General features: G+C 40.5%; 1 protein-coding gene across 3 annotated transcripts in view; it reads right to left on the minus strand.

Annotated features, from left to right (window-relative positions):
* Nucleotides 1-26,933, minus strand: part of rbfox1 (RNA binding fox-1 homolog 1) — a 342,107-nt gene that overhangs the window by 176,263 nt on the left and 138,911 nt on the right. For 2 of the 3 annotated variants that reach the window (XM_056400638.1, XM_056400637.1), the window contains one exon: nt 23,178-23,219. In XM_056400638.1, coding sequence (XP_056256613.1) covers nt 23,178-23,204 — 27 coding nt within the window. In that variant the 5' untranslated portion in view covers nt 23,205-23,219. Of the gene's footprint in view, nt 1-16,403; nt 16,540-23,177; nt 23,220-26,933 lie in introns of those variants that run through there. The other variant, XM_056400639.1, reaches the window with a different exon arrangement.

The following is a 26,933-nucleotide window of genomic DNA, read 5'->3' on the forward strand; positions in this document are numbered from 1 at the left end:
ATGCACTACCATGCACACATACGTGCACTAACACACTGACTACCAAAACGAAGACCAGAGAAACTTATCTTTAACAAGCAGGGGGGGTGTGACTTCATTCTCTGCTCAGGATGCCATTACTCCACTATATCTTTCCAGAGAGAATGGTTGTTTGCTGCTGTATTAGTGTTTTAAATCATTTATACGCACTTTAATTATTTGATGCCATTAATTAAAAAAAAAATCTGAAATCTGATAGTATGAGTGCACATATGCATGTTGTCAGTGAAGTGACCCAGTGACATTACCATTGAGATTATGGTCCGCAGTGGGTATAATATAATGTATATGTGTGTTTGTGGTGTGTGTGTGTGTGTGTGTGTGTGTGTGTGTGTGTGTGTGTTTGTGTGTGTGTGTTGCTTTGTTACCACCAGAAGAGCAGCAGCAGCAGCTCTCAGCAGCAAGTTTGATGAAGAGGAAAATTATCGTCACTCTGAGCTAAATCAATGAAGCTTCTTTAAAAGGTAATTGAAGGTGTACTCTAGAGACTTGGTGTGTGCGTGTGTGCATGTGTGCATGTATGTGTGTGTGTGTGTGTGTGTGTGTGTGTGTGTGTGTGCGTGTGTGTGTATGTAATGAGCCGGTGCAAGCAGTAGCTCCTCCTCAAGGGATGTGACATTTTCGACTACAAACAGAAGTAGTGTGCAGAGTCAGCCAATCAAAAAAACCAGAGCTCTCTCATGTTCCACACAATGTCCACTGACACACACACACACACACACACACAGACATACACACAAAACTAAAAAATATATATTTTTTTATAAATCACAAGGATCTTTTTGACAAAAGAAATCAGCAAACATTTGTATATAAATGAATTAATATCTTGTCTCCACTGACTCCGCCCCCAATGAAAACAAAACAAACAAAAAATTAAATTTTGACCTATTCAAGGTTTAACTGAACAATATATTATTAACATTACAGTTGATATTTAATCTTTTATGATTGTTTTTGAATGGGAAGCCTTCACTTTTTGTATGATGTCAGTATTATTTATATATATGTTTGTTTATATGTTTAATTTCCAAGGTATTAGATAAGATTAGATACTAGATGTAATATCAGGAATAAAATCAATCAAGAACAGGAGGTCTAACTGTGTTTAGGTAAATCAGACGAGTTAGAGGACGTGAAGCAGGAAGCAAAATGTGTGAAAAAAAATCAGCCCATGTCGTCTGAGCAGCAGTTGGTTACAACCCATACTTAGGTTTTTATTTCTAGGTGACATCTTGCAGTCGTAGTCATTATGACGGGACGTAGGTGACGTAGTATAAAAAGTGACAAAGTCCGTGTTAGGACGAGGTAGAGGTAGTAGTAGTAGTAGTAGTAGTAGCAGTAGTAGTAGTAGTAGTAGTATTTATCTGTCCCCGTGGGGAAATTGGTTTGCAGCATTATCACAGGCATTCAAAAGAAAACAAAAACAAAAACAAAACGTTATACGATAAAGACAGCTTAGGACATGTAACATTTCCACCTCACGCCTTGCAGCATTATTAAAAGCATAATGGCTAAGATGGTCGCACCTGCTGCCCAGACCAGCTGGACAGTACGTGCACAGTGAACAGCTAAGGTGACTAAACAGAAAAGTGCATTATTTGTTTAAGAGCTTAATTGCTTGTGGTACAAATTAAAACTTTGACCTATTTTTGGCGAATGGGGGCGGACGGTAGCGTCGCCCGGATGGCAACAGCTCGAAAGATGGAGCAATGGGGTGCTGCTGGTCACCCACAATGCTGTTCGCCTTTCTCAGAGTTCTCTCCCTGTAAGGTTTGCGTGGATGTTCAGGTTCGAGGACTGAAAAAATACGACCATATTACACCTGTGCTGAGCTTGTTACGTTGGCTTCCAGTAAAGTTTCGAATTTAAAATCTTGATGCTTGTTTTAAAGGCCATACATGGTCTTGCACATCAGTATCTCTCTGACGTGGTTGTGAGGGATGAACCAGCTGGACCCCTCAGGTCAGCTGGAACAGGCCGTCTGGTTATTCCCTGGGTCTCCACGAAAACTGGTGAAACTGCTTCAGCTTTTATGCTCCATGCTGCTGGAACAGGCTGCCTAATGATATCAGAGGTGCTGCTACGCTATCATCTCTTCAATCTGAACTGGAAACTTTCCTTTTAGCTGCTCTTTCTAGTCGTCTGGTTTGCTGGTCTTAATTTACCTTTTTATTTTACTTTTATTCCTTTTATTGGTTTTATATGTCTTATTTTTAAACTTTTAATTAACATATTTTTTTTACTAATCAATTGTTGGTCCAAATATTTTAATTTTCTTAATGAGTTTTAATCCATACACAATTCATTGTATCATTTATGTGTCTTTTAATTTGTGTCTAATGTTTTATCTTTACACTATTCACATAGTTTTTGTGGTTGTAACGTCCTTGATAATTTATGCTTTGTCTGCAGAACTTGAGTAAAATGTGTTATTTAGTTTCAGACACTCTGTAGTTTTATGATTTACTGATTTACTGCCTTTTTATTCCCTTTAAAAATTACAATACCACAAATCATCAAACAGTGGCCTCTGTGTCCAGATTTCACTCTGCTCTGCTGTTTTCAATCACTAATTATTTCTCACTGCCATCCTTTAATTTTTGAATCACTGTTGAGGTACCGTTAATGAAACTCAACACAACAGTGTGTACATGTACTTCATATTATAAAGATTCAGGCAGCTTAAACTGCTAACTGCTCCTTGTCTCGGTCGAGTTTTACTTTGAAACAACTAGAGAATAAAACGAGTTGTGACTCTGTAGTTCTACTGATGAGAAACTGCTGTGAAAGTCACACACTTAACGTTGAATTTAACATTTCCACCCCTCGTCTTTATCCAGGCCAAACATTATTTGAATACTGGCTTTTATTTGAGAATTTATAGTATTTGTTTTATTTCTTATTACTGTGCTGAAATGCTGACACGGTCATTTTATTATTTGTGCATGAGCCACCGACACAGACACTCCTCGGCAGGCCAGTTCCACTGCGACTGTGTGTGTGTGTGTGTGTGTGTGTAACTGTGTCTGTAGTATACTGAGAGTGAGTGTGTACATCTATTTGTGGCTGCGTGTTCTCTTACCTCCAACGCATGGCAGAGCAAGGCAATCGAACACCGGCGGCAACGGTCATTCAGTCTAGATGTGGAACTCAAATGTCAGCCAGAAAAGGCTGAGACCTAAAGCTATGAAATGATGTAAAAGCAGTGTGTATGTGTGTGTGTGTGTGTGTGTGTGTGTGTGTCTGTTGAGCTGGGGAAATGTCCGCCACTAATTCAACATGGAGGCAGCTGCTGCTCAGCTTTATTCAGCTGACTTGGGCTTTGATGTGATCAAACACTAACACTAAAAACATCATAATAAACGTTTGTTTTTTCTTTGGACACCTCTGTTACTAATGATACTGCTTATGATAGGAACAACATTAACAAGTTTATTAAAACAAGACTAGGTCTAATCCTATTATATGACCACCTATGTTCAAATGCTGATTTTATAACTGTGACGTCGTCTGACGAAATCACCAAACACGTAACTGAAAGACAAAGACTGAGCTGTGATTTCAGCTGGATTCACTGTAACGTGATCAGAGAGAAAGTTAGAAGAGACACAATAACTTTTTTTCAATTATTTTTTCAGGCTTTTGCTTTTATTACAGTCACAGGAGAGAGAGAGAGAGAGAGAGAGAGAGAGAGAGAGAGAGGATGACACGCAGCCAAGGGCAACAGGCTGGACTCAAACCTGGGAGACGAAGCCCAAATGGCACATGCTTCACCAGGTGATCCAGCCAGGCATGAGACAGATTATCTTTCTTATTTAGTCTCTCACAAAGAGCACATCCTCCGTCCATATCCACAATAGTTTAGTCTTTATTTACTTCAAGCCCATAATGCCATAATGTGACAGACTTTTATTAGAGGCAGGTCTTTATGTCTAACTGTTTGATATGTAGAGTTGGTCAGAGTCGTTAGTACGAAGCCTCGTTACCAATGACTTCTCTCTCTCCCTCTCTCTCTCTCTGCTCTGTGTGTCTCATGTTTAGTTGTTCCTCTGCTTCCTTTAGAAATAATGATACATGGAATGAAAGTAGTTTATTTGCTGTAATGGAGGCGAGGCTCAGTGTATTGGAAGCGCTCCTCCTCTTCCCTGCTGACACCAGAACAGCTCTGTAGACTGCCATAAGAAGAGGTGTAACCCTGAGCCCCCAGTCGGCATCCATACACGGTCCAGACCTGAACCAGGTTTATACCCAGTCTGTTTGAAAACAAGTCTGTAAATCTAGAGACAATGAGCTAAGTTAGCAACACTGCAGCTGTAAACACTTCCTAATAGATCCTGTTAGACCCAGACACTCAGACTCAGCTGACCAGTGGTGGAAATATGATCAGTCAGTCAGTCAGTCAGTCAATCAGTCAGTCAGTCAGTCAGTCAGGGACATTCCAGATTAAAACTCTGGCCCCGCTGTTGTGATCCAGCCAAAACTGCATAGAACTCAACAATAAAACAACGGTGTAGTAAACCACATGAAACCACATGACAGATACAACCAACAGAAAATAAACAGTAATCCTATACAAGTGAGTCTTTAAAAGGTTTTTTAAATAATGGTACAGATGTAGCTGACCTGACAGTGAGGGGGAGGCCAGTCCATTAAACTGGAGCCATGAATGTGATCAGGATTATGTTAAAGTAAATTCTGAAACGTACAAGAAGCCAATGAAGATACAACAGAACGTATATGTTACTACATGGATAAAATCAAAAGGTATCAATATGAACTACAACAAACTACTGCTCTGATGTTTTTCTGCTTCTGTTTCATCCCATGCAAGTTTATGACAGAGGAATATAATAATAACTTATAATTATTTTGTATGCACATTATTTCTAATTAGCTCCACTTGTTTGTTTGTTAAATTGGGCTTTTTATGCCCCCCCCCCCAGACTCCAAACCCCCCGTACCACACTCATGTGAAACTGGAGGCCAGTGTGTGAAGTGACTACAGGGTTTCATATGTAGATATGAAGTGATTTGACCTGGTTTAACTGCAACTGAAAAGGAAAGCAATCAACATATCAGTGCAGGAGGAAGACATGGAGGAGAGCAGGTCAGAGAGAGAGAGAGAGAGAGAGAGAGAGCTTTACCCGCTGGGATAAACACTGACAGAATCTCTACATGCAGGATTCTGCAGATACAAAAGGAAAAACACCAACACACGCCTGTGGAGCAGAACCAGGCTGATTCTCACTGATCATTAACATTCAGAAGAGAGACCCCCAGACCCCCTCCATACCAAAACCCTGAGCCCAGAAACGAGCCAATGTAGGTCTTGAAATCCACATTTCAAGGCACACATACACGCACACACACACACACATGCATATAATATACTGTAAATATATAATTAATATATCAATCTTGTTTTATTGTTCACTTTCTCTGACATTGTGGACTTGGCTGAATTGTATTTTGATGCTTTGCCAATGTTGTTTTGAAACTTTCCTGCCAATGAAGCACCTTTGAATCAGAGTGAGGCTGTAGTGACTCTAGTGCTCTGGTTACAGATCCACTGTGATAAGACAGCAGCATCAGCGTCCCTCATCCTCATCCTCATCCTCATCTCTGCCTCCACCATCGCTCCATCTCAATCCTGCCTCCACTCTATCTCTCCACCTGTACCCCCACTGTCTCTGTTTTTTCTCCTCCTTTGTGTGAACACACGCATGAAAACACACACACACACACACACACGAATACACATACGTTTACTTTTGTCACTTTTGGGGAAACAACATAAAACATGTCTTCACCTTAACATTTAATGGTTTACATTATGGGTCTCCATAATGTGACTGTGAAACGAGATTTAGGTCCCCACAAAATGAGTAATACCCAGACCACACACACACACACACACACACACACACACACACACACTCACACGGGCAGCACTCTCTGTGGTGAACTAGCTGCTATTGATTGAATCTGAGGAGATGTCTGAGGAGGAGAGTACTGTTCAGGGCATGGGGAATAGACTACGCTCAGCTCTCAGCTAATAGATAGCACAGATTGCCTCAGTGTGTGTGTGTGTGTGTGTGTGTGTGTGTGTGTGTGATAGTACAGATTGCCTGGTGCAAGCTGTTAGGCAGAGAAGCCTGTCTTTTCATAGGCTCCATTGAGTGGAGCACAGCGTGGAAACGCTTCAAGCTTGATGATAGGGCCGATAACAGGCCTGATGTGGCTGAATGAGCCCCGCCGGAGCCCGGCGAGCAGGGAAATACGATTTGGTAAATAGTGATGGTTACTTGTTTGAGACAAATAGCCCATTTGGTCAATAATCAAGACAGCTGCTGGGCAAAAAGGTAGGAGGCAAAGTTTGGATAAAGAGGTGGATCAGCAAATGAAAGAGAGCACGCGCTCGTGGCATATTCTTACACATGATGAAATGTGTTGTGTGTTTTCAGGCTGAAGTCAGTCAGTTTTCCTTTTGGTAAAATCATGTATGTGCCCCTGGAAGGTGAACGTCATCAGTTTCTACCTGTTCTGGCCTCACATGAAGGATGGATGCACCGCCTCCTCCCGGCTGCACTGCACCGCCTCCCTGATCTGTGTGTTACAGGACGTCATACACTCGCATACAATACACACTAAGTGTCCTCTCAAACACATTTAGTGTCACTCCTGGCCACTCAAATGATCGGGACAAGTTGTGTAACAAATTCAAGAAGAGCTCATGAGAGGAGGGTTAACACCCTGCATTTAGATGGTGAGTGGGTGGGGGTGGAGGAGTAATGTTATAATAAATGAATGATACAAATGATGGACAACGCTTTGAAAATATGACCTGGGTAGTAAAAAAAAAATTCTATTACAATAAAAATCAATCCCAGCTGACATTGCTTGAGAGCGGGGTACACCTGGACAGGTTGCTAGTCTATCACAGGGCTGATGTAGAGACAGACAGCCAATCACATTCATCCCAGAACCTTCTTGCTGTGAGGGGACAGTGCTAACCACTGCATCGATGTGGACCCCTTGAAAAGACTGAAACTAAAAGTATTTTGTGTGTAAACTCTCAGGGTTATTATGTTGTATTTGGTACATGACAGAGGGATCATCCAGCAGCAGCTTCCACTCAGCTAAGACCATGATGATAGTTAATCAGTGAGGGCCACTCGGCCTCTTGACTTAGTTTAATTATCAGCAAAGACGTTTGTTTTGGGTTTTTTTTCTGCTGATAAAAGCAGTGCAGAGTTCACATCCTGATTTTAAAATATTAAACATCCACTGTAGATGAACTAACGCTGAGCTGCTAATTATGTTGTTCTCCTGATTTGTCTTTGGACTGAGCTGATCCACTGGTTGCACCTTGATAAGATTCTCACACTAGTTGTTGTCACATTTTCTATTTAATTAGTCAGTATCAGTTTAATCCACCTGAGAGTGTGTCATCATCATCAGGCTCTGTCTGCACCAAATGTGCAGTAGCTTAACACTACAGTGACCAGCTGTTTGAGGAAATTACTGAGCTTTTTTTTTTTAATGAGGGTATTGAAGTTTCTCTCCAGTCATGTTTTAAACTCAGTAAAAATCCTCTGCTATCATTCATATTTAGTTTAACTTGGTTTTCACACATAAAACTGGATCTTAAGCTCATCTCCTCTTACTTCCTGATTGAGAAATCTGGATCAGGCTTTGAGCCCCGCCCACCACCTGCTTGCTCCAGGTGGACAGGTGAAAGAGCAGAGAGTATCAAGATGGTGAGAGGAGGAAACATCAGAGAGACTCAGCCACATGTTTGAGCCTCAGTCAGACCCAGACTCAGAGGAGGAGTCCGAGACCAGAACCAGAGACTAGCAGACAGATCAGAACGGTTAGCATAGTTAGCATCTTTTATTTGTTTATGTTGTTTGTTAGCTTGTAACTGGCAGTGGCTGATACAGTGTTAGTGCTAGGCCAGGTCAGAGTTTCATCTCTTGATGAGAAAGAGAATGATTAACCAATCAGATGAAGCCACCGTCATGCCACTGCCAAACTGTGATTAGTCAGGACTATGATAAGGGAAGCCAGCCGCCCTCTGGCCTCACACCAACCACATCATAGCATGTTGATAAGCTCACCGACATTGAAAGTGACATGTAGCTACTGCTACTTTATGATGTGAAGGTAAAAGTTGAAACGTCTCCTGGTTGAGTTTGTGAATGAAGGCGTCTTTTATTCATTATTGAATCTGTACTGTGCATGAAGTGGCAGTTTATGCATTTAGATGTTTGGCAGTGTATGTGTGAGTGTGCTTTTTAAAGAATGTACATCAGTAGGAAGTGATAGGACCGGGTTGGAAAGTCAGAAAATAAATAAATGATATATGAACTAACACATGATTTGGATTTTTAAAATGAGGCTGCATTGATTCAAACAGCGAATCGACATAGTACAAATCACAGGTTGTGGAAACAGCAAACAGCAAATTCAATAAAAAGAGTTCAGCTGAGATGCCAGAACAGCTCACATGTACAGATTGACTGGTCTTAATGTCTCATAATGCATGATTAAAATAAACCCTACTATAAATAAAATCAAATAAATAAAACACAAGACAAACATGTTTCAGACACATGTATTGGTGTCAGTTTGAGCTCATAGTGGCAGTAGCAGGTCAGTGACCAGGCTCTCTAATAGAACCCTGCATGAAACGCTGCAGCTCCATGTGTTGTAAAAAAAAAAAAAAAAGCTCTGCACTGATTTGTCGTCCTCTGAAAAACTCTGTATCCAAATTGTCTTTTTTTTTTCCCCCCACTGTATCAGCACGGGGCTCTCTTCGCCTTGCTGCAGTGCCTGCCATTAATACCCGTCAGCCGCCTGCACCCACATCATATTTCTGCTGTTCTGCTGGAATATATGGAGTGCTTGTTCAGCCAGCACTCAGGAAACCCTGCATAATTGACTACAAAACAGGAAGCGCTGGTAGCCCTCTGAGCACGGCGACACGGAGCCAAATCTACTCTGCTGCAGCCCACAGCACTGCTCAGACTAACTATCGTGATGGGTGATGTGAGTGTGCTGATGTGCTGGTGGAAGGTCTGTGTGACCTGAACACTTCCAGCTTCATGAAGGAAACACTGACATGTCAAGATGAATCCAGTGAACACACACATAGCAGGTCCAGAGTCAATCACTCAGAGTGTGTTGTTCCAGAGCATTCAGTCCAACTGTGTTTAAAATACTCATTGAAGTATATTATTTGCAGATTCAAACATTCACTTGGACTCAAGGATGAACTGATTACATTTTGGTCGTCAGGTCAAAGGTCATGGTGACCACTTTTTAGCCGCTACTCAAGACTTCACACAGCAATTATGACATCATTTCACACAAATGGTTCATATTTCATATGACTCTGGATAAACAGGGACGTAACCTGAAACTAGTCTGAGTGGAGGAGGAAGACAACCACGAGGAGGTGATTCTAGTTTTTACAGACAACTTCCAGGGCGCTCGAGTACACCTTACATAACAACTTCAAGACACAGTCATCCATTTTTGAACCAGAGCTTTATGATACATTCCTTCGTTTTACCTCCATGTTCTAACCAGATAAAATATTTTGTCATCACACATTTGGATCTGCGTAAGACATCAGCTAGCTCAGCTATAGATTTGTTTTTAGCCTGGTTGCTATAGAGAATATGAAAGGACGTTATGCCGTATGTAAATGCACTTTAAATGTCTATATGACAACTTTGACCATTCAGTTTGTTTTTATTAGCTCTCTTACATGACATAAGCATTAGTGATGATCAGATCTTCAAGTGCTTAAAAATGTTTATGAATTTCAACTGCATTTTGTGAACTGTGAAGATTTTATTTCATTACCTGGAGAAAAACTTGGTGGAATATCGTTGCAATGTGCTCCAGCAGCACTACACCTTTAATAACAATAATAACAGTAATAATAATAATAATAATAATAATAATAATAAAAATCAATTAGCTGCATTTATGTAGCACCTTTCAAAACACAGTTGCAAAGTGCTTTAGAAGACAAGATAAAATTGAGGATGAACTAGAAAATTGAAATTTAGATTAGATTTAAAAACAATTTAAAAGTTTTGCAACATGGAGGGGGGGGCGACAATTAGGCAAAGTGAAAATGAGATGAATCAGTCTACATTAAGAAACAGGAGGATGACTTAAGAAGTGTGTGTTTTAAAAGGTGCTATATAAATAAAGCTTTGCTTACTTACTTACCCTGACCTAGTGGTTTAGGAGCTTGAGCCTTACCACACACTAGATGCAGGACCAAGATCATACTAAAGTCCACCCATCATTAAAACAGCCTGTAAAATTACATTTTAGAAAAAATAATTAATTAAAGTCTACCCTTCAGATGTCTTTTAATGTCTGTGTTCTTTCTGACTCCAGGGCTTTGGGAGTGGGACATGTTAATTGAGAAATATTAGGACACCTTTAATGAAAGAAGGCTTGATACTTTTTTTAGTAAGTCTTATTCTCTGTGCAGCAGTACACTTCATTTGAAGAGTTCATATTTAATTGAGATTACAGCCCCCAACATGGAGTCTGTGTGCTCCGGAGAGACCGAAACAAATTTACGAAAAGATTCACCACGCTTCAAAAAGTTCACTGGAATCTGTTTCATGAATGAGGCACCCAACAATCTATCACATTACCACTGAATTTCCCCAGGGCTCCGTGTGAAGTTTGCCTCCAAATTGAGAATGGTTCTGATTTCACCCCTCTTTATTAAGATTCAAACTCTTCCAGCCCCAAAGAAGAGATCATTAGAATCAATATTCAATTTGAGGCCCGCTGCATGTGATGTGGGGCTGCGCTTCATAAAAATGTCAAAAAGATTTAGTTGCGATATACACCGGAGGGACGGCTTGCTTTGTGTTGCTATTGATTTGAAAATATTATAGAGAGAATCTCCAGAAGAGCAGTTCTGAATGAAATGTCAGTGTTGAACTGAATAAGAGTTCTGAATGTAATTCCATCCACATCTGCTCACATCTGCAATTTTTACATCAGAAAAAATAAACACCTCACAAATGATGTAATGATAATAACTAAGAAAATAATGGATGTGTGGAGGATTCTCACTTCCTGGTTGTGGCTGATAGTATGTCAGGTGAATTCAGGTAAGGCGGCTTTTTAACAGACGTATTTCCTGCTGTTAGTCTTTGACCTCTGTTGCTTTTTGTTTCAAACAAGTCATTATTCAGAGACTACTGAAGAAACCTCATCTGTATCTCTTTCACTTAGCAATTACAGACCAATTTCAAAATGATCATTTCTATCAAAAGTGCTTGAGAAACTAATTTCAACACTGTTAAGTTCTATCAGAATAATTAACTGCTTATCTTGCTCTCACACCCACAATACCTCGCCGGACTGTCTGCAAACAGCAGGTGAGCACTGAATTCCCGACCCTACCAATGAACAGCCGATCAGTCCGCTGTCAGTTACATAACTGACCGATCAGTCCTGTCGTCACAGATGCTGGTTAAACACCTGAGAACTGTCAGCACAGTTGAAGAAATGTTTATCTGAGAGTTGTTGGTCACCAAACCCAAACAGCTGATCTTATCTTCAAGCTCAGACATGTGGACGGAGATTCTCAGACAAAGAGCTCTGCATCTGAAATATCTCATATCCCCCCGCTGTTCTCATGAAGTCTCCAGTACATGCTGTCCAATTAACTGGGTCCATTCTACAAAGCCAATAAAAATCAGCCCTTCTCCTCCTATTCCCAGTAATATGATATGTCCAATAAGTCCCAAATTACACCCACATGACCTGAGATGACCCCCTCATGCACTCCCACCACAACAGCCAGTCCACACACGACAGTAGACAGTCCTGTGTGTGATGAGGAGGAGGCGAGGAGGAGGAGACACTCTGAAGCTGTGGTATAACTGTCTGACTGATCCAAAGCAAAGTGCATTTAAACACACAAGTTAAGGAGAGAAGAGAAGACAGTTCATCAGGCTGTGGTGAGGTAGAGTGTCACCACAAACGACACTGTCAGGTGCATCCAAAGCACTTCTTAACTTACAGTATTTGCTTAACTAGAAAAAATGACTCATTCCTGTCTCATATCAATTTCCCTGCAAAACTCTCAAAAAAATCAGGCTCATTGAATGGGCAGTTCCTTCTAAATGCAGCCACTAAAATCTGGATCTTTCAAGTTAGATGTCCCTCAAAACCCTCTGACAGGAAGTGCCCAGGAACAGATGCCCAAACTACTTTAACTGACACCACGTACTGGTTCCTTCTCACTTCCCTCTGGATGTCTGAGCTCTCCACCTTGTCTCTAAGGACGGCGCCTTGAGACTGCGTCCATGAAAATCACAAACAAAATCAGTCCAACAGCCACTGAGAACATGCTTGACTTTCGGCTGAGAAAAAAAGTCTGCATTTCCTACTGATTTCTGCTACTGACAGCCGCAGCCTGTCTACACCAGGTGCGCATCAGCTATGTTTTTCAGTTGTCCATTGTACACTTGAGTTTTAAAGGCACAGTCTGTAACTTTCTTCCTTTAGGGGTCTCTCTGTCAAAATAATAACAAAATATTGTGTTGGGTGACATCATGAAATAGCGGGGGATCATTGGAGTTGTTGTCTTCACCACCATTGCCATAAGCTCCTCCCAGTTTGGATTCCTTCAGTGTCAGTGGTTCAGGGAATCAAACACACCTGGTGATTCTAACTGTTAAAAACACTGAATAAAGCAGTTTGACATTTAAAGTCAGTGTTTGAGCGACGCTGTACGGAGGACAGAGACTCAGGGAAGAGTTGGAGTTGAGATTGATGCTGACCTTTGTTCTGATTGTTTCTCTGATAACTTATGAACCAGACATTCAGCAGGTTTTTACCAGCAGCTGAATTATCCACAGAGGTGTCCTCCTCTCCATAACAAACACACCAGGGGATTAAAACCAGTAGAAACACTGAATAAAGCAGTTTGACTTTAAAATCTGAGATTCACCGACGCTCTTCAGTGACACAGGACAGGACGTCTCCAGCAGCTGGGAGCTGAGCTGTCTAACATTTCCTCAGCTTGTTTCTCTGATAACTTCAGATCCAGACGTCCGACGACTAAAATCCTTCATCTTGTTCAGATATAGAGCTGAAAACCACCAAGGCGTACACTGACACATGATCATAGAGGATATGATGTCATTGACAGGAGACCAATGAACCGTACTGTTACCATGGTTAAAATCACAGATTTCTCTGGTTTGAGAATTGATGGAAACATTTGGGATAATTTAAGAACACAACTCAACAACATGTAGAACATAGGTCTGGTTGTTTTTGGATGTTTTAATGTGGAAAAGTTACAGATTAACACTGGCCGTGTAATAGCATGCACTTGGTTTGCACATAGCCAAATTGTAGCTATGCATTAGACTGCGTGCATCCTGTGAGGATTTTCATTACAGCACTACATATATACATACACATATATATATGTATATATACACTGCTATATGTATGGATATCATAAAGTGAAACAAATAGGAGCCATCTCTTCTGTGCAAGACTTCCCTTTAGAAGCTGAATTAAGATATGTAATGTCAAAAAGTCTTCAGACTGAGAGACATGACTCAACAGTGGAAAAGCCTGAAGTTGCATCAGTGATGAACTGTTTTAATTTTCCTCCTCCATCGCCGATCGGATAGAGATGGTTCTTGGTGATTCATCCTCTCCCAGAATCCATTTTAAGAGAATTGATCAGTTGCCACGACGACTTAGGAGAAGGATGTGAGTGACTGCTTGTCCAAGCTGATTGTCCAGAGGAGATTCATAACGAGGGGATGAGATCACAAGAGCGGGAAGAGCTTCAACATCTCACAGTCAGCCCTCCATCCTTTTTATCCTGTATCATTAAGGTTGACACTTTAGATCAGATCTAATTCTCTTTTGTTTTAGCGCAACATTTAATAAATAAAAATGCAACATGAGCCGTTTCTCAATCTGTGTTCTTTGTGTTCTTGTGGGCTTGAGAAACGTCATCAGTCTCAGCCCAAGTGCTGTTCCAATTCAAAGTCCACATCCACCCAAGTATAGATCAGATATCCTGAAGTGTTCTCGCTCTGCGCGTTTTACCGAGGATGCATCAGTATGTGACTCGCATGGACTAGAGACAGCTAAGTATCCCAGAATGCATTTCACACCAATTAGTGACAACGGCTGGACAAATTTCACTCTACGTCTTTTATTATATCACTTCATTAAGTTTTGATGTTTTTTCCATTAAGACTTCAAATATGTGTCGGTCTAAACAAATAACATTTGTGTGGTAATTCTTCGGGTGGTATTTTCAGAGCTGTAAGGACCGTCCTGCCGGGTGACTCCAGCAGTCATCTCAGCAGCTCGCTGCCCAGCTCCTGAGATGAGCGGCCGGTCGGTGTGCACCATCATCCTGGTAGAAAAAGTGTTATGTAGTGTTTTGAAATATGGTAAAATTCCTTTTGGAAGATGAAATTTGAGTTGAAATGTAATATTTGTTGCTGCTGGTTAGTCTGAAAGGTTAAAGCTAAAAAATATGTGATTTGCAGTTTAACATCAGCTCTGCCTGTGTAAGCGTTTTTGTACAAATATACCACCACATCTCAATAAAGATAAATATATATAAATGAAAATGAACAGAGGCAGTGTGCTTCATATTAAATGTTGCTAGATTTATATATATATATATTTTTAAACATATATTACAATTTGGATATTAAGTTTCAATTCTGTTTTTCTGCCTGTGTAGATTTGAGTTTAGATGAATTAGTCACAATACAGTCAGGTACAAGTGTGTTAAACATGTGCTGAGCTGAGCTGCTTGATATTAGGAAGAACGCTGCTGTTCCAAATGCAAATAGTCCTCCTTGGAGTTTAGAAGTTTAAACTCCAAAGTACGGGAGTTCGGACTTGTACTTGTACTCTGTATTGAGAAACGGATATAGTCTCACTGCATGAGCTATGTTCAACTTTATAGATCCTCTGGAAACAAAGACAGATTACCAGGAATTCTTTCCAACACCTGTTTCCCTTTTCCAAGGCAAAATACCTGCAGGAACTCAGGGTTATTAATGTGTATGTGCTTGTGTGTGTGTGTGTGTGTGTGTGTGTGTGTGTGTGTGTGTGTGTGCCAGTGTGTTTGTGTACTAAAGACTAAAGACTACCTCACCAACCTTCAGCAAGTGATAGAGGAGTGCAGTCGTACTGGGGAGTCTCAGTGTTTCAGAAACCCTGATCTAAACCACTTCTTAGTCAGTGCGTCTGAAATGTCAGTAACCGACCTGACCTCATCACCCATCACTGCGTAACTTCACATTCTTAAATCATAATTATTATGTAATATAATAATGAATATTATAATATTATAATCTAACATTTTAAGAATTATTATATTATTATTCTACACAATTTTATATTATATTTTATTACATTTTAATAATATTATGTTAGCAATTGTTTTTGTTGATTTACTTTTAACTTTAACACTTAATTACTTTGACAGAATATAATTTGTAATAATTATTGTTATTATTATTGTTATTATTATTATTACTGTTATTATTATTATTATTTTATTCATAATTTTTTCAATTATTTTTATTACATTCTCCCTATGATTAAATTGATATTACTTTATTAATGTCCACTATACTTTCCTTTCCACTCAAAAGACAGACACATAACCGATACATATGACTACATCGCATATAAACCTCGAAAAATACACACACACACACACACACATCATACACACATACATACAGATCATGTTCTTTTCATTTGTACGTCTCTCTAGCTGTTTATTGTTTTGTTGTCATTTAAACGCCTGGCCATTATATGTTCCTTTTTGTCACACTTGTTTTTTGTTCCGCAAAGTCACTAATAAAGAAAAAAAAAAGTCCACACTTACAGTCAGAAACCAGTGGCAGGGAGCCGCCATGCAAGGTGCCGGTCAGGTCTGGTCTGGTCTGACCATCAGGACCAATTTACGGGTCAGTGTCTTTGTCCAACAGTACTTCAGCATGTGGACGGGAGGAGCTGGATATGATTAGAGGATGACCTGCTCCACCTGCAGAGCCACCACCACCTCTGATGGTCTGACTGATCCCGGTCCCTGCCCTGCCTGCTGTACTTCTGATCCCTGCACTGATGCACAGGACGTACTGTGTGTAGAAGTAGACGTAACGTTGTCTGAACTGTTACAGGATAACAAGTTCACACACTTCCCAACAGACAACAGGGTCCTGACAATGTAGAATCACCGATCAGAACAGTATCTGCAGATACACACAAACTCACACACACACTGAGTACTCAACACAACTTACCCACAGATACATCATCATGGTGACTGGACAGGAGTGCTTTCCCCTGCAGCGCCGACACAGACTCCTCCTTTACTTTAAAACACAAGTTGTGCGACCTGCAGACTGCGTATCCTCCGTCACCAGCTCACCATCACACTCACTGAAAACAACTCTTCTGGGACCCTGTTCACTTCTCTCTTTGACTCCGCTCTCTTCCTCTCTTCCTTCTGGGGGTAAAAATCCTGCTTGCTCGGCCACCAGTTCGCAGCGAGTGTGTGTGTGTGTGTGTGTGTGTGTGAGAGAGAGAGAAAGAGAGAGAGAGAGGCTAATGACTAAATCTACTCTCTGCAGCAGGATGCTACCGTACACCACTGCACAAAGAAAAGGAAAGAGGGAGACAGAAGAGGAGAGGTGGGAAAGACGACACACACACACACACACACACACACAGCGAAAGTGTCCTCGTAAATAGCTGTTAGTAGCACATAATTAATGAACATTTCAAGGTGATAAATTGAAACATTCTCACAGTTGTTCTTTAATAAAACAGCACTGCTGCAGCTGCTGGAGATTAGTCAGCTGTAAGTTGTCTTTAGAAAAAAGTTTAGAGACTATCAAAGGCTTGTAGTGGAGTCACTTTAATAATAAAGAAGGCTATTAATTGAAACCCATTCACAGCCACGGACGGAGTGCCACTGTAGTAATAGGTTGTCTTCTTCATTTCCATGCATCACACTGTGCTTCTGACGTCCTGCAGTTGCTCTTGAAGAGACCTGGATACTTCTGCAGCTTCTCCTTGAAGTTCTCACAAAGACATCATCACCATCATCATGAGCCCATTAGATGGAGGTTTCTGGAGAAATTGCTGTGGAGTTCCCCTCAAACAGCCTCCATTCTTCATTTCACGGATCCACCTGCAACATGGTAAGCAGCTCATGAAGATGTGGGAGCTGAATGTTGGGTTAAACTTTAGCCTGGACTCTCAATGAGCACTTTATTAGGAACTCCTAACACCGGGTAGTTCCTCTCTTTGCTCTCAAACAGCCTCGGTTCTTCATGTCATGGATCCACCAGATGTCGAGACTGTGCTACATGTTGACATGATGCATCACATCATTTGTCGTCAGCTGCACATTCATGCTGCCAGTCTCCTGTTCTACCACATCCCGGAGGTGTTCTACAGGATTCAGGTCTGGAGACTGAACTGAAGTTCACAGAACTCACTGTCATGTTGATGAAACCAGTTTGTGACATGGAGCATGATCCTGCTGGAAGGAGCCATTAGAAGATGGTGAACTGTGGCCATGAAGGATGAACATGGTCAGCAACAACACGCAGACTGTGACAATCAGACCATGATTGATTGTTAAGAGGAAAATATTCCCCAAACCACCACGCCACCACCACCACCACCACCACAAGCCTGGACTGTTGACACAAGGCAGGTTGGCTCCATGGATCCGGACTCTACCATCTGCTGATTCAGCACAAATCCAGATCCATCAGACCAGGTCCTCACCTGTCCAGCGTTGGTGAGTCTGTGTCCACTGCAGCCTCAGGTTTCTGGTCTTAGTGACAGGAAGTGGGACCTGTCGTGGTCTTCTGCTGTTGTAGTCCATCCACCTCAAGATCGGAGATGTTTTGCATGAGATCACATTTTTCCCGATTATGATATTTGATGTGAACATGAACTAAAGCTCCTTACGTTTTTCAGGTTATCCATCATTCCCATTCTCGTGGACATGATATCTCAGTAAAGGAACTTCTTCAAATTTGGCACAAACATTCACTAACCGTCAAGGATGGGTTATGGCTAGATTTTGGTGGTCAAAGGTCAAAGGTCATGGTCAGTGTGACCACACAAAACAAACAATTTTTTAGCAATAACTTAAGACTTCACATAGTAATTATGACAAAAATTCACACAAATGGTTCATATGTTATATGACTCTGGATAAACAAGGACATAACCTGAAACTAGTCTGAGTGGCGGAGGGATATAACTATGAGGAGGTAAATCTAGTTCTGATGTATAGAGCAAAGCAGTACAACCGAAAGATGGATGCCACATAGTTAGAGAAGGAGAGCTGGTCATTGAACATGACACCAAGGCTTCCTGCGACCCAGCTGGGGGTAAGAGATGAAGAGGTGATACTGATATAGTGATGGAGAAACTGATTAGTCGGGATGACTAAGAGTTCAGTCTTCGAGAGGTTTAGTTGAAGGTGATTGCGTACAAAGAAAGCAAATAGATCAATTGAGAAATTCAACAGGAAAAAAGACAGGAAAAAAGACGCATGCAAACAAATTCCAGACACGCCACAGAGTGAAGACGCTGGTACAGTGCACACTTAGGAGTGTAAAGATCCTTCGTGTAAAATAAAAGTGTTCACATCATGACTGCCAGCTCCATGTAATTCCTCTATTAACCCAAATTGTTCTTGTTATCTCATCTTGTTAAAAAGATGCTGGTTGTAAGACCTGTACGTTTGGCCGTGTATAGCTAATTAATATTTTCACACGGCCCTTGGCAGTGGCCAACCTTTTGGCTAACGCTAACGTCTGCGCTTCATCGGCATGATGTTAATGGCAAACGCACGCGGTCACGTCACGGTCGTTTGATCCCAGGGTTCAGGTTAGACAAAGGTCAAGCGCGGAAAACAGAGGGCCAGACAGGATTATAATATTAAATACCCAATGTTTAAAAATCCATAAGCACATTTTATAAAATGTCATAACATGTTTTGAATGGGTTTAATAGGTCGCACAGGGTCAGGGAAACGGTTTGGCATATCAGTTTGACCCCAGAGAGAAAAGAAGAAATACTGAACTGAAATAGTAACAAGTGATGGAATCTGTGTGGTAAAAAAAAGCGTGTTTATTAAAAAAAAAATGCCCCAAAGGCCAAATAACCACACAGAAAATATAAAAACAAAATCTGAGTCCATATCGAGTCTGAGAGTGTAATCTATTTGCTTCTCATTTCCCTTTATCCTGAAGGAAATACTTGTTCATTTCTTTATGGCAATGGACAATTAAAAAGAAATGAAATCGGCTGGTAGCTGTGTGTAGAGGGGATTGCAATAAGACGCTACGGCATGAATAATAAAACTAAGGCTTGAAGTTTATTTTTAGACTCAAAATGTTCCCACAATTTAATGAGAGTTATGCTGCATGGCATCAAAGCGAAACACAGATCCACTCACCGCTGCTGTAACCGCTCTGTATTTTTTTTAAGGTTCACGGCTGGTTATTGGAAAAATATAAAGAAATAAATAAATCACTTTTGCTCAACCTGGCAATATAATACAAAACTAGACTCAAACTCCCATGAGGCACGAAGGCAGCAAAGAGGCGAGATCTCGGACTAATTAAGTGTGGATATGAGCTACCTCTGCTCAATCTACGAGATTTATAATGAGACTCCCGCTTCACTGATATCCTCAAGTCTCCTGTCAAGTCAGTAATGAGACCAAAACATGCTCATCATACAGATGCTTCAGACACAGCAGCTGAATCAAAACATACATTCACCAGAGTCGGAGGCAAACATGAAGCTACAAAGAGGACGACACGACCTGTAATCTGTTCCATCTGATACAACATGTACAGTACACACAGTGTTGATGAAAGGCAAACAGATTAATACAGTAGATACTGCATGTCTCCTGTTAAATACACTGAATGTTAATATTAGTATGTGGCAGTTTTTATCAATAGATTATTTATTAAAAGCTATAGGAAACTCCGAAGTGTGGATTTGGAACTAAAAAAAAGATGTTACAACAAATCAAATGTTTCTTCACTGAAATTTAATATTTTAAATTTCTTGGTTCAAACACTGAATGAGCAGCACAAGCAGCGCTCCAGCAGTTTGGTATTTTCCTGACCTTTAAATTGTCTTTGTCCGTGTCTGTGGTGTTTTGGTGCCCAGAGCAAAGTGTATCTATGTGAGTGTCAAAATTCTGGGTGTGGAAAAGAATCCGTTATAATGCCCTCCAAAACTTCCTCTAAATTAATGTTCTGCATAGGTCCCATATGGTATAAAGGTAGACGTCCATGTCTTCTTTGAAAGCAGGTTTAGGCTCTATGATGGAGCATTAGGGTCACACTGAGGTAAAAAAATAAATCTGAAATTGCAGTACCAGAATCAGAATCAGAACCTGCTGTATCGGCCAAGTATGTGGACACATACACAGAATTTGTCTCCGGTTTTACAATGCTGCTTGGTAAATACATATAAATATACATATATATATATACAGTTAAAACAAGACAAGAGTGTTGGACGGGTCAGACAAAAAACTAAATAATAAATAATTAATACGAGATAAATATGTGGGCAGGGAATAAGTGCATATGTACATTATGTGCTATATTACAGTGTGCAATGTTTGATGTCAGAGGTTATTGTTCCTGTATCATCGATTTAAGTGTTTGCCAGGGTGATGATGGTAGAAAGAAACTGTTCTTGTGTCTGGTTTTTTGCGGGCGTACAGAGTTGTGTAGTGCTGCCCAGATGGGCGAAGTTGGAACAGGTTGTGCCCAGGGTGAGATGGATCTGTGGTGATGTGATTTAGTGCAAATGATCCTCTCTGCAGTCTTGATTGTCCTTTGTAGTCTGTTCCTGTCCTGTTTGGCTGCTGAACCAAATCAGACAGTGATAGAGGTCGAGAATAAAGTCATAATATTACAAGAATAAAGTTGTCATTTTGAGAATAAAGTCATTATATTAATATTGATTAATAAGAGAATTAAGAATGTAAAATTTCAAGAGGAAGAACATAATTATTTAGTAATATTACATCAACTAATCAAATATGTGAAAGGACAGTCAGTGTCAGCCTGAGCTGCTTTTGGCAGCTGCTGTTTGTCTGTCTGACAATAGAATAGACTCAGTTTCTTCACAGTCTTTTCAATGTCCTGATGCTGCTGCTGCTGCTGCTGCTGATGATGATGATGATGATGATGATGATGATGATGAGCCAAAAGATGAAGTATCTCCTTATTTGTGAAACCAGCTAAAGTAGAACTTCACAAGATGCTCCACATTCCTCATTTTAAAGCTTCGGATATTTCCCCTCTAAAACAACATGTAACCTACAATTACCACTTTATTCTCATTATATAATGACTTTATTCTCAAAATTCCAACTTTATTCTTGATATTTCAGATTGTTTGTTTCCCAAATGTGGCCCCAATACTCCGTCGTACAGTTTTATATTAATACTGTGAAAGTATCAAAGCTCTCAGTCGACAGAGAAATGCACACAGCCTGTATTCAGGAACTGAGCCTTAAAGCCAGCCGTCAGGACTTCTGGAACTTTGTGATGTCACAACAAAGCAGTCACCACCCTCAGCCATATCCAAGCCCCGCCCATCTGGACCCACCACCTAACCTTGCAGGATTTGGTTTCTCTGACTGTTTACCTGAAAACTGCTGTATTTTTATTGGATCACTCAGAAAACAGTCAGCCAATCAGAAGAGAGGATCAGAGCCTCTTGGTTTTCACAGTACCTCAGTCTAACTAATCTCGACTAGAGCAGGGGACTGTTAGTTAACTTAATCAAGGCAGTTAAGTGGTGTAAAAGTGCAGGAAATCTGTTTTAAATCAGAATATTTATATCTGGGGGAGAACCCCCCCCCTCCAACTATGTATCTTTCCATGTTTGCTCCCCCATTTTAAAACATAACCAGGCTTCTATCTAAATGCATTCCTTCACAACAGAATAGTAACCCTGATAACCATGTACCAAATAACATCTGTGATGATGTAAAACACTTCAAATTATGACCAAACTTCTGCTCAAGTAGGATGGGGCCCTTTAAAAAGTCAAAGGCTCCCCCTCCTCAGAAATCACTGTTGAACACATTGCTATCTCCAACCATAGTTTATTACAGAACAACAGTTTCCATGGTCAAAATACATGAAACTGGGACTGTCCCCCTTTGAATTTCATAGATAAAAACATCGGATATTTTAGTGATTTATTGACCACCAAACTGGAAATGTCTCCATTTTTCATTTAAGAGACCTGGTCACCTTAGTTTATTCACCAGTCTAGAAGAAACATTGTGATTTCAGCATTAAACTTCGTTCCTTTACTGACCAACAGCTGTCTCCAGAGGTGGAGAGAAACAGTAATGTTAACTCTTTTCTCAATCTCATCTTGTCTTCTACTGATGTTAGCACGCTAGCTAGCTAGCCCCTGTCCGACTCGTCACTTTCAGATAGTGACTCACTGTAACCTCAGGTCTGCCCTGAAGATGTAGCTGCTCAGAGGTCGTATTACAACCTCTTGTCTTGTTAACGCAACGATGGCTGAAGCTCTTGTCAAGCGACAATCACCACCACCTGCCCCACCTGCATTCATCTATAAATTAATATGATGGACACTATCTGTTTTGCACTGTGTGAAAGGTTTCTACTTCACTTCATGGAATCCCTGCACCACCTGAAGGCAGCAGGACACATGTGGACACATGTGCAGCCACTGACTGGAGAACAGCTGACAGCATCATATTTTGGGAGGACAATGAAGAATATCGTTTTACTGCCATTTGTCCTGCACTCTTGATGAGTGAAGGGTGTTGAAATAAACTTGAAATACCATATAAATGCAAAACAACACATACTGTACAGACACACATTAACACAAATACAGTGTTTGTCCAACCAAATCTCAATCAGGTATATGAAAGTTTCTGTAGTTAAATGTATGTACATATTGTCGACATACTGTGGACATACAGAACATATTGTTAACATACAGGACATACAGGCAAGACTTACCCTCAGCTGCTCTTGCTCACAGCTCATCAGTCAGCCTGAAATCTGCAAGAGAAGGAACAGTTATCTAAAGTGACCACAGTCCTTAAAGCCTTCTTCAATTCAGCCATTAGCACAGGACACAACAATTGTACTAAATCATTCACCATGTTCCTAATCAGGACAGTTAGAGCCAAGACGTTAAGAGCTGAGGGTAAACTGATCTGTTGCAACTGAAACAATTAAGACACTTTCACTTTCACAATTTCAATTTCACAGTTTCCCCATCACTGTATGGCCCTTTGTTGAACCAAACCAGCTTAGGAAATAAGGGGAAGAGATGTAGACCTGAACAGTGGATGTTGTGGTTCATCTCAACCCCTAACATTTAACCTAAATGAAGCCCTAAACCCAACCACTGAGGGCAGCACTTCAGAAAACCTTATGTCCTGATCATTGCCTGTTTAGTCCTCATCCAAAAATACTGACTATCCAAACAATAAAACAAACATCTAACCTCTACGTTGCTTGTCCATGTATTTGTTTCTGTAGTAAAATGGTTTTCTGAGGACAGGTTAGCTTAACACAGGCAACATTTGACAAGTGGGGCTGCACAGCCTTGTATTCCTACCAATTAATATATGATTCCATACTTCAGTTTATAGCCACACACAATATTTAGTGCAAACACAGGAGTCCATGGTAGAAAGCAAGCGTGTGGAAGTCAAAATTGTAGATGAGTGTGTAGCACATCACACTTTCACACGGGAGACCAGAACTCATGTCCTGCAGGTAACATTTCCCTTTTTAATTGGCAATGACCACGATCTTTACTTTTAGCATTTAGTGCTGTATTTGAAAAACTGTGTCTTGGTTTCCTAAAACAACTTCTTTATTTTTCCACAGCCATAATATCTCCTCATGTAAACCATACGATAGTTGCTGCGTAGTTACTGTAGCTAAAACATCAGTAGTTATTGCAAACATTACAATTTTACAATAAAAAAAATGTTGGCATTGTATTTAATCCTCTTCTTTGAAAAATCATCTATTATCAGTGTTCCTGTCTGGAGAAAGTATTAGACAGTGGTAGAGAAAGATGTTCTGTAATTTATCTGGTTGTTTATGGAGGGTCTCCATCAAGCATCAAGCTGAAAACTCAAACCAACACTGAAGTGCCAAAAAACAAAGTTCCTCTAATCACCACTAAAATCTGGCTCCAACAGTGAGTCAATCCCCATAGACTCCCATGTTGAAATGTCCAACTTGACAGAAGAAATAAACTAGCAAGATACCCAAGTGCTCAGCTAAGCTAACAATGCTAACAGGAGCTCATGCTTGTCACAGTTATTAAATCGGCATGTACGAAAGTCTCAGCTCCACCTACACCCCATCTCTTTGCCCATTTTTGGATTAGCTGGGAGTTAGGAGTTAGGGGGAGTTAGGAGTCTGGCACTGCCAAGATCACAACAGTTAAGCAGCTCATTCTGAGCTTCAAAACCACTCTTCAGAGACCTGTGGGTGACGTCACGGAGACTATGTCCATCTTTATTAAAGTCTATGGTCTCCACACACATTGTTATACATTAAAATCTCCAGTAGATTTATTTTGAATTTTTGCTCTACGTTTAAAATTTTGCTCTAGAGGTGGTTAATCAGAAGCATCCTCTCAGAACCATGAATATCAAAATTCCTTGGCAATCCGTACTTCATCCTGAGGATGAAAATGTTGGACTGACAGATCATCAACCCTGTCCTCCACAGAAACCATTTCACTGGCAGTGCCACACTCCATTCTCTGAAGTCTGTCCAGAATCAAACAGATCTCTTGGGGCTCCAGAAAATGTGAAGTTGCTTAGATCAGCTGTCTTGTTCCCCGGGTTCTGCCCTGTGTTCCTCACTCCAAAGTGACTCAGATGTACATAAAGCCTCTAACACATCCACTAACCTCCTTCATCTCCACATAGAGCCTTTCTCTGTCCTTTATTCATTGTTGTTTCTCTCTTGCTCTCTGTTTCATTGCCCTCGTTTCTCCTGTGAAGCCTGTTAGGGGTTTGCAGTGATTCTCATCACTTCAGCATTGATTTGAGACGAAGGATAACCCTGTGAGGATTACAGTATAAAGGGAGGGATAATGGGTTGGAGAGGCAGGTAGAAAATTGTTGTGATTGTATGCTGATGCTTTTCTGTGTCTCCCCCCGAGACACATTTCTCTGCATCACATTAAGGCAGTGCTTAACCTAGGACTAACGAGAGAGGGAGGGGCTAAGGGATCCATTCGTGTTTGATAAAACATATACAAACATTCAAAAGTCAAACTGAATGGAAGAGGTGGGGAATGTCATGATCTGTCCATATATAACATACTGTTTGACAGGAGAGCACACGCTATTAACTCCACTCTGAAGCAAATTGAAACACTGGCCTAAGATCAAGCATCTATCAACGAATAATATCTCTGCACTTGTCAAACAGAATCCAGCTTTTATATTGTGTCACAAGTTTATAAGTTTTAATATACGTTTTGTTCGTAAAAATGAATTGACGGCAGCATTGTAAATTGTATTCCATATTCTTCAATTTCATTTAATATTCTCCACAATTACTGGCACTAACACACACAATAAGAATCAACCAAACTGCAGCAGTGAGACTCTGCAGGGAGCAGGAGTAGTATCCACAGACTGAGAAGCTCTGAGCACACCAAATCTGGTGAAGCCTCGAAGCTCTCCGATGGCGTCTTCAGTGTTTTTCAGCACACATGTAAGCAGTTTCTCACGTAAGAAGAGCCCTGTGCGGCACTGTACCTTAGGCAAGCAGAAAACACTGGAGTAAAGATAAATACTGTTAAGTCAGCAGATCAAAGCCCAAAGAGCCTGACAGGAGAGAGCCCACAGTGAGATGAGGGATTATAGAGCGGGCTAGATCATCATCATCTAAAATCAGCCATTCACAGCTGGCTGATGCTAACCACATATAACTCCATCACTCTTCAGCACTGAATCAGTTTTGAGGAATAACTCCTTTCTGAAAACTGTGGAAAGATCAGCGAGGACCAAGGTGTTCGCTGAACCCATCAGAGCCACCGAGCATCGTGCGTTTCAAGCCGTTACCCCTCTTTGATCACGTTTTATTTTAAAAGACAAAGCTGGTCTTGGTTTTTACATGACTACAGGAAAGATGACACATACTAGTGCTTGCACTCTTAAATAGTTATTAGACGTGAGAGACAATGTGTATATAATGTTACTCAAGACAAATATCGATATGAAAGCTCAAAGGTGGGACAAGTCTGCAAGTCTCAGTCTCAAGTCTAAGTCCTAAATGTTTTGGTTTGATGCCTAAACCAGCCATGATTTGCCCCCCACCAACTGCAATTAGTTTAATCAATTTACGGAAATAATGGATGACTTTTGTTTTATGAAATCTCTCTCACACATTTTTAATTAAAGTCAAAAATAACTAAAACTCAATTTAATAATTTAATTGACTCTTTGTTGAGAGAGAAGACAGAAGTACTACAGTTTTGAGTTCAGCATAGTTACTGATCACATATTTAAAACCAGAACATGACATAAACAGCAAAATAACCAACTGACTTTCACATTTTTTGTGAACACACTGATCCAAACACTGGAGGTCCTGACTCAAAATTATTAGCTTAATCAGATTAAAATGCTGATGTTTAACTGGCACCTTTGAAAACTGCTTTTAAATATAAATAATCCTGTATAAATTATATCACACTACACATGATGAATGTATTTAAAGAGTGAATAA

The sequence above is a fragment of the Seriola aureovittata genome, chromosome 17 (assembly GCF_021018895.1).
Source record: "Seriola aureovittata isolate HTS-2021-v1 ecotype China chromosome 17, ASM2101889v1, whole genome shotgun sequence".
Classification (NCBI taxonomy): domain Eukaryota; kingdom Metazoa; phylum Chordata; class Actinopteri; order Carangiformes; family Carangidae; genus Seriola; species Seriola aureovittata.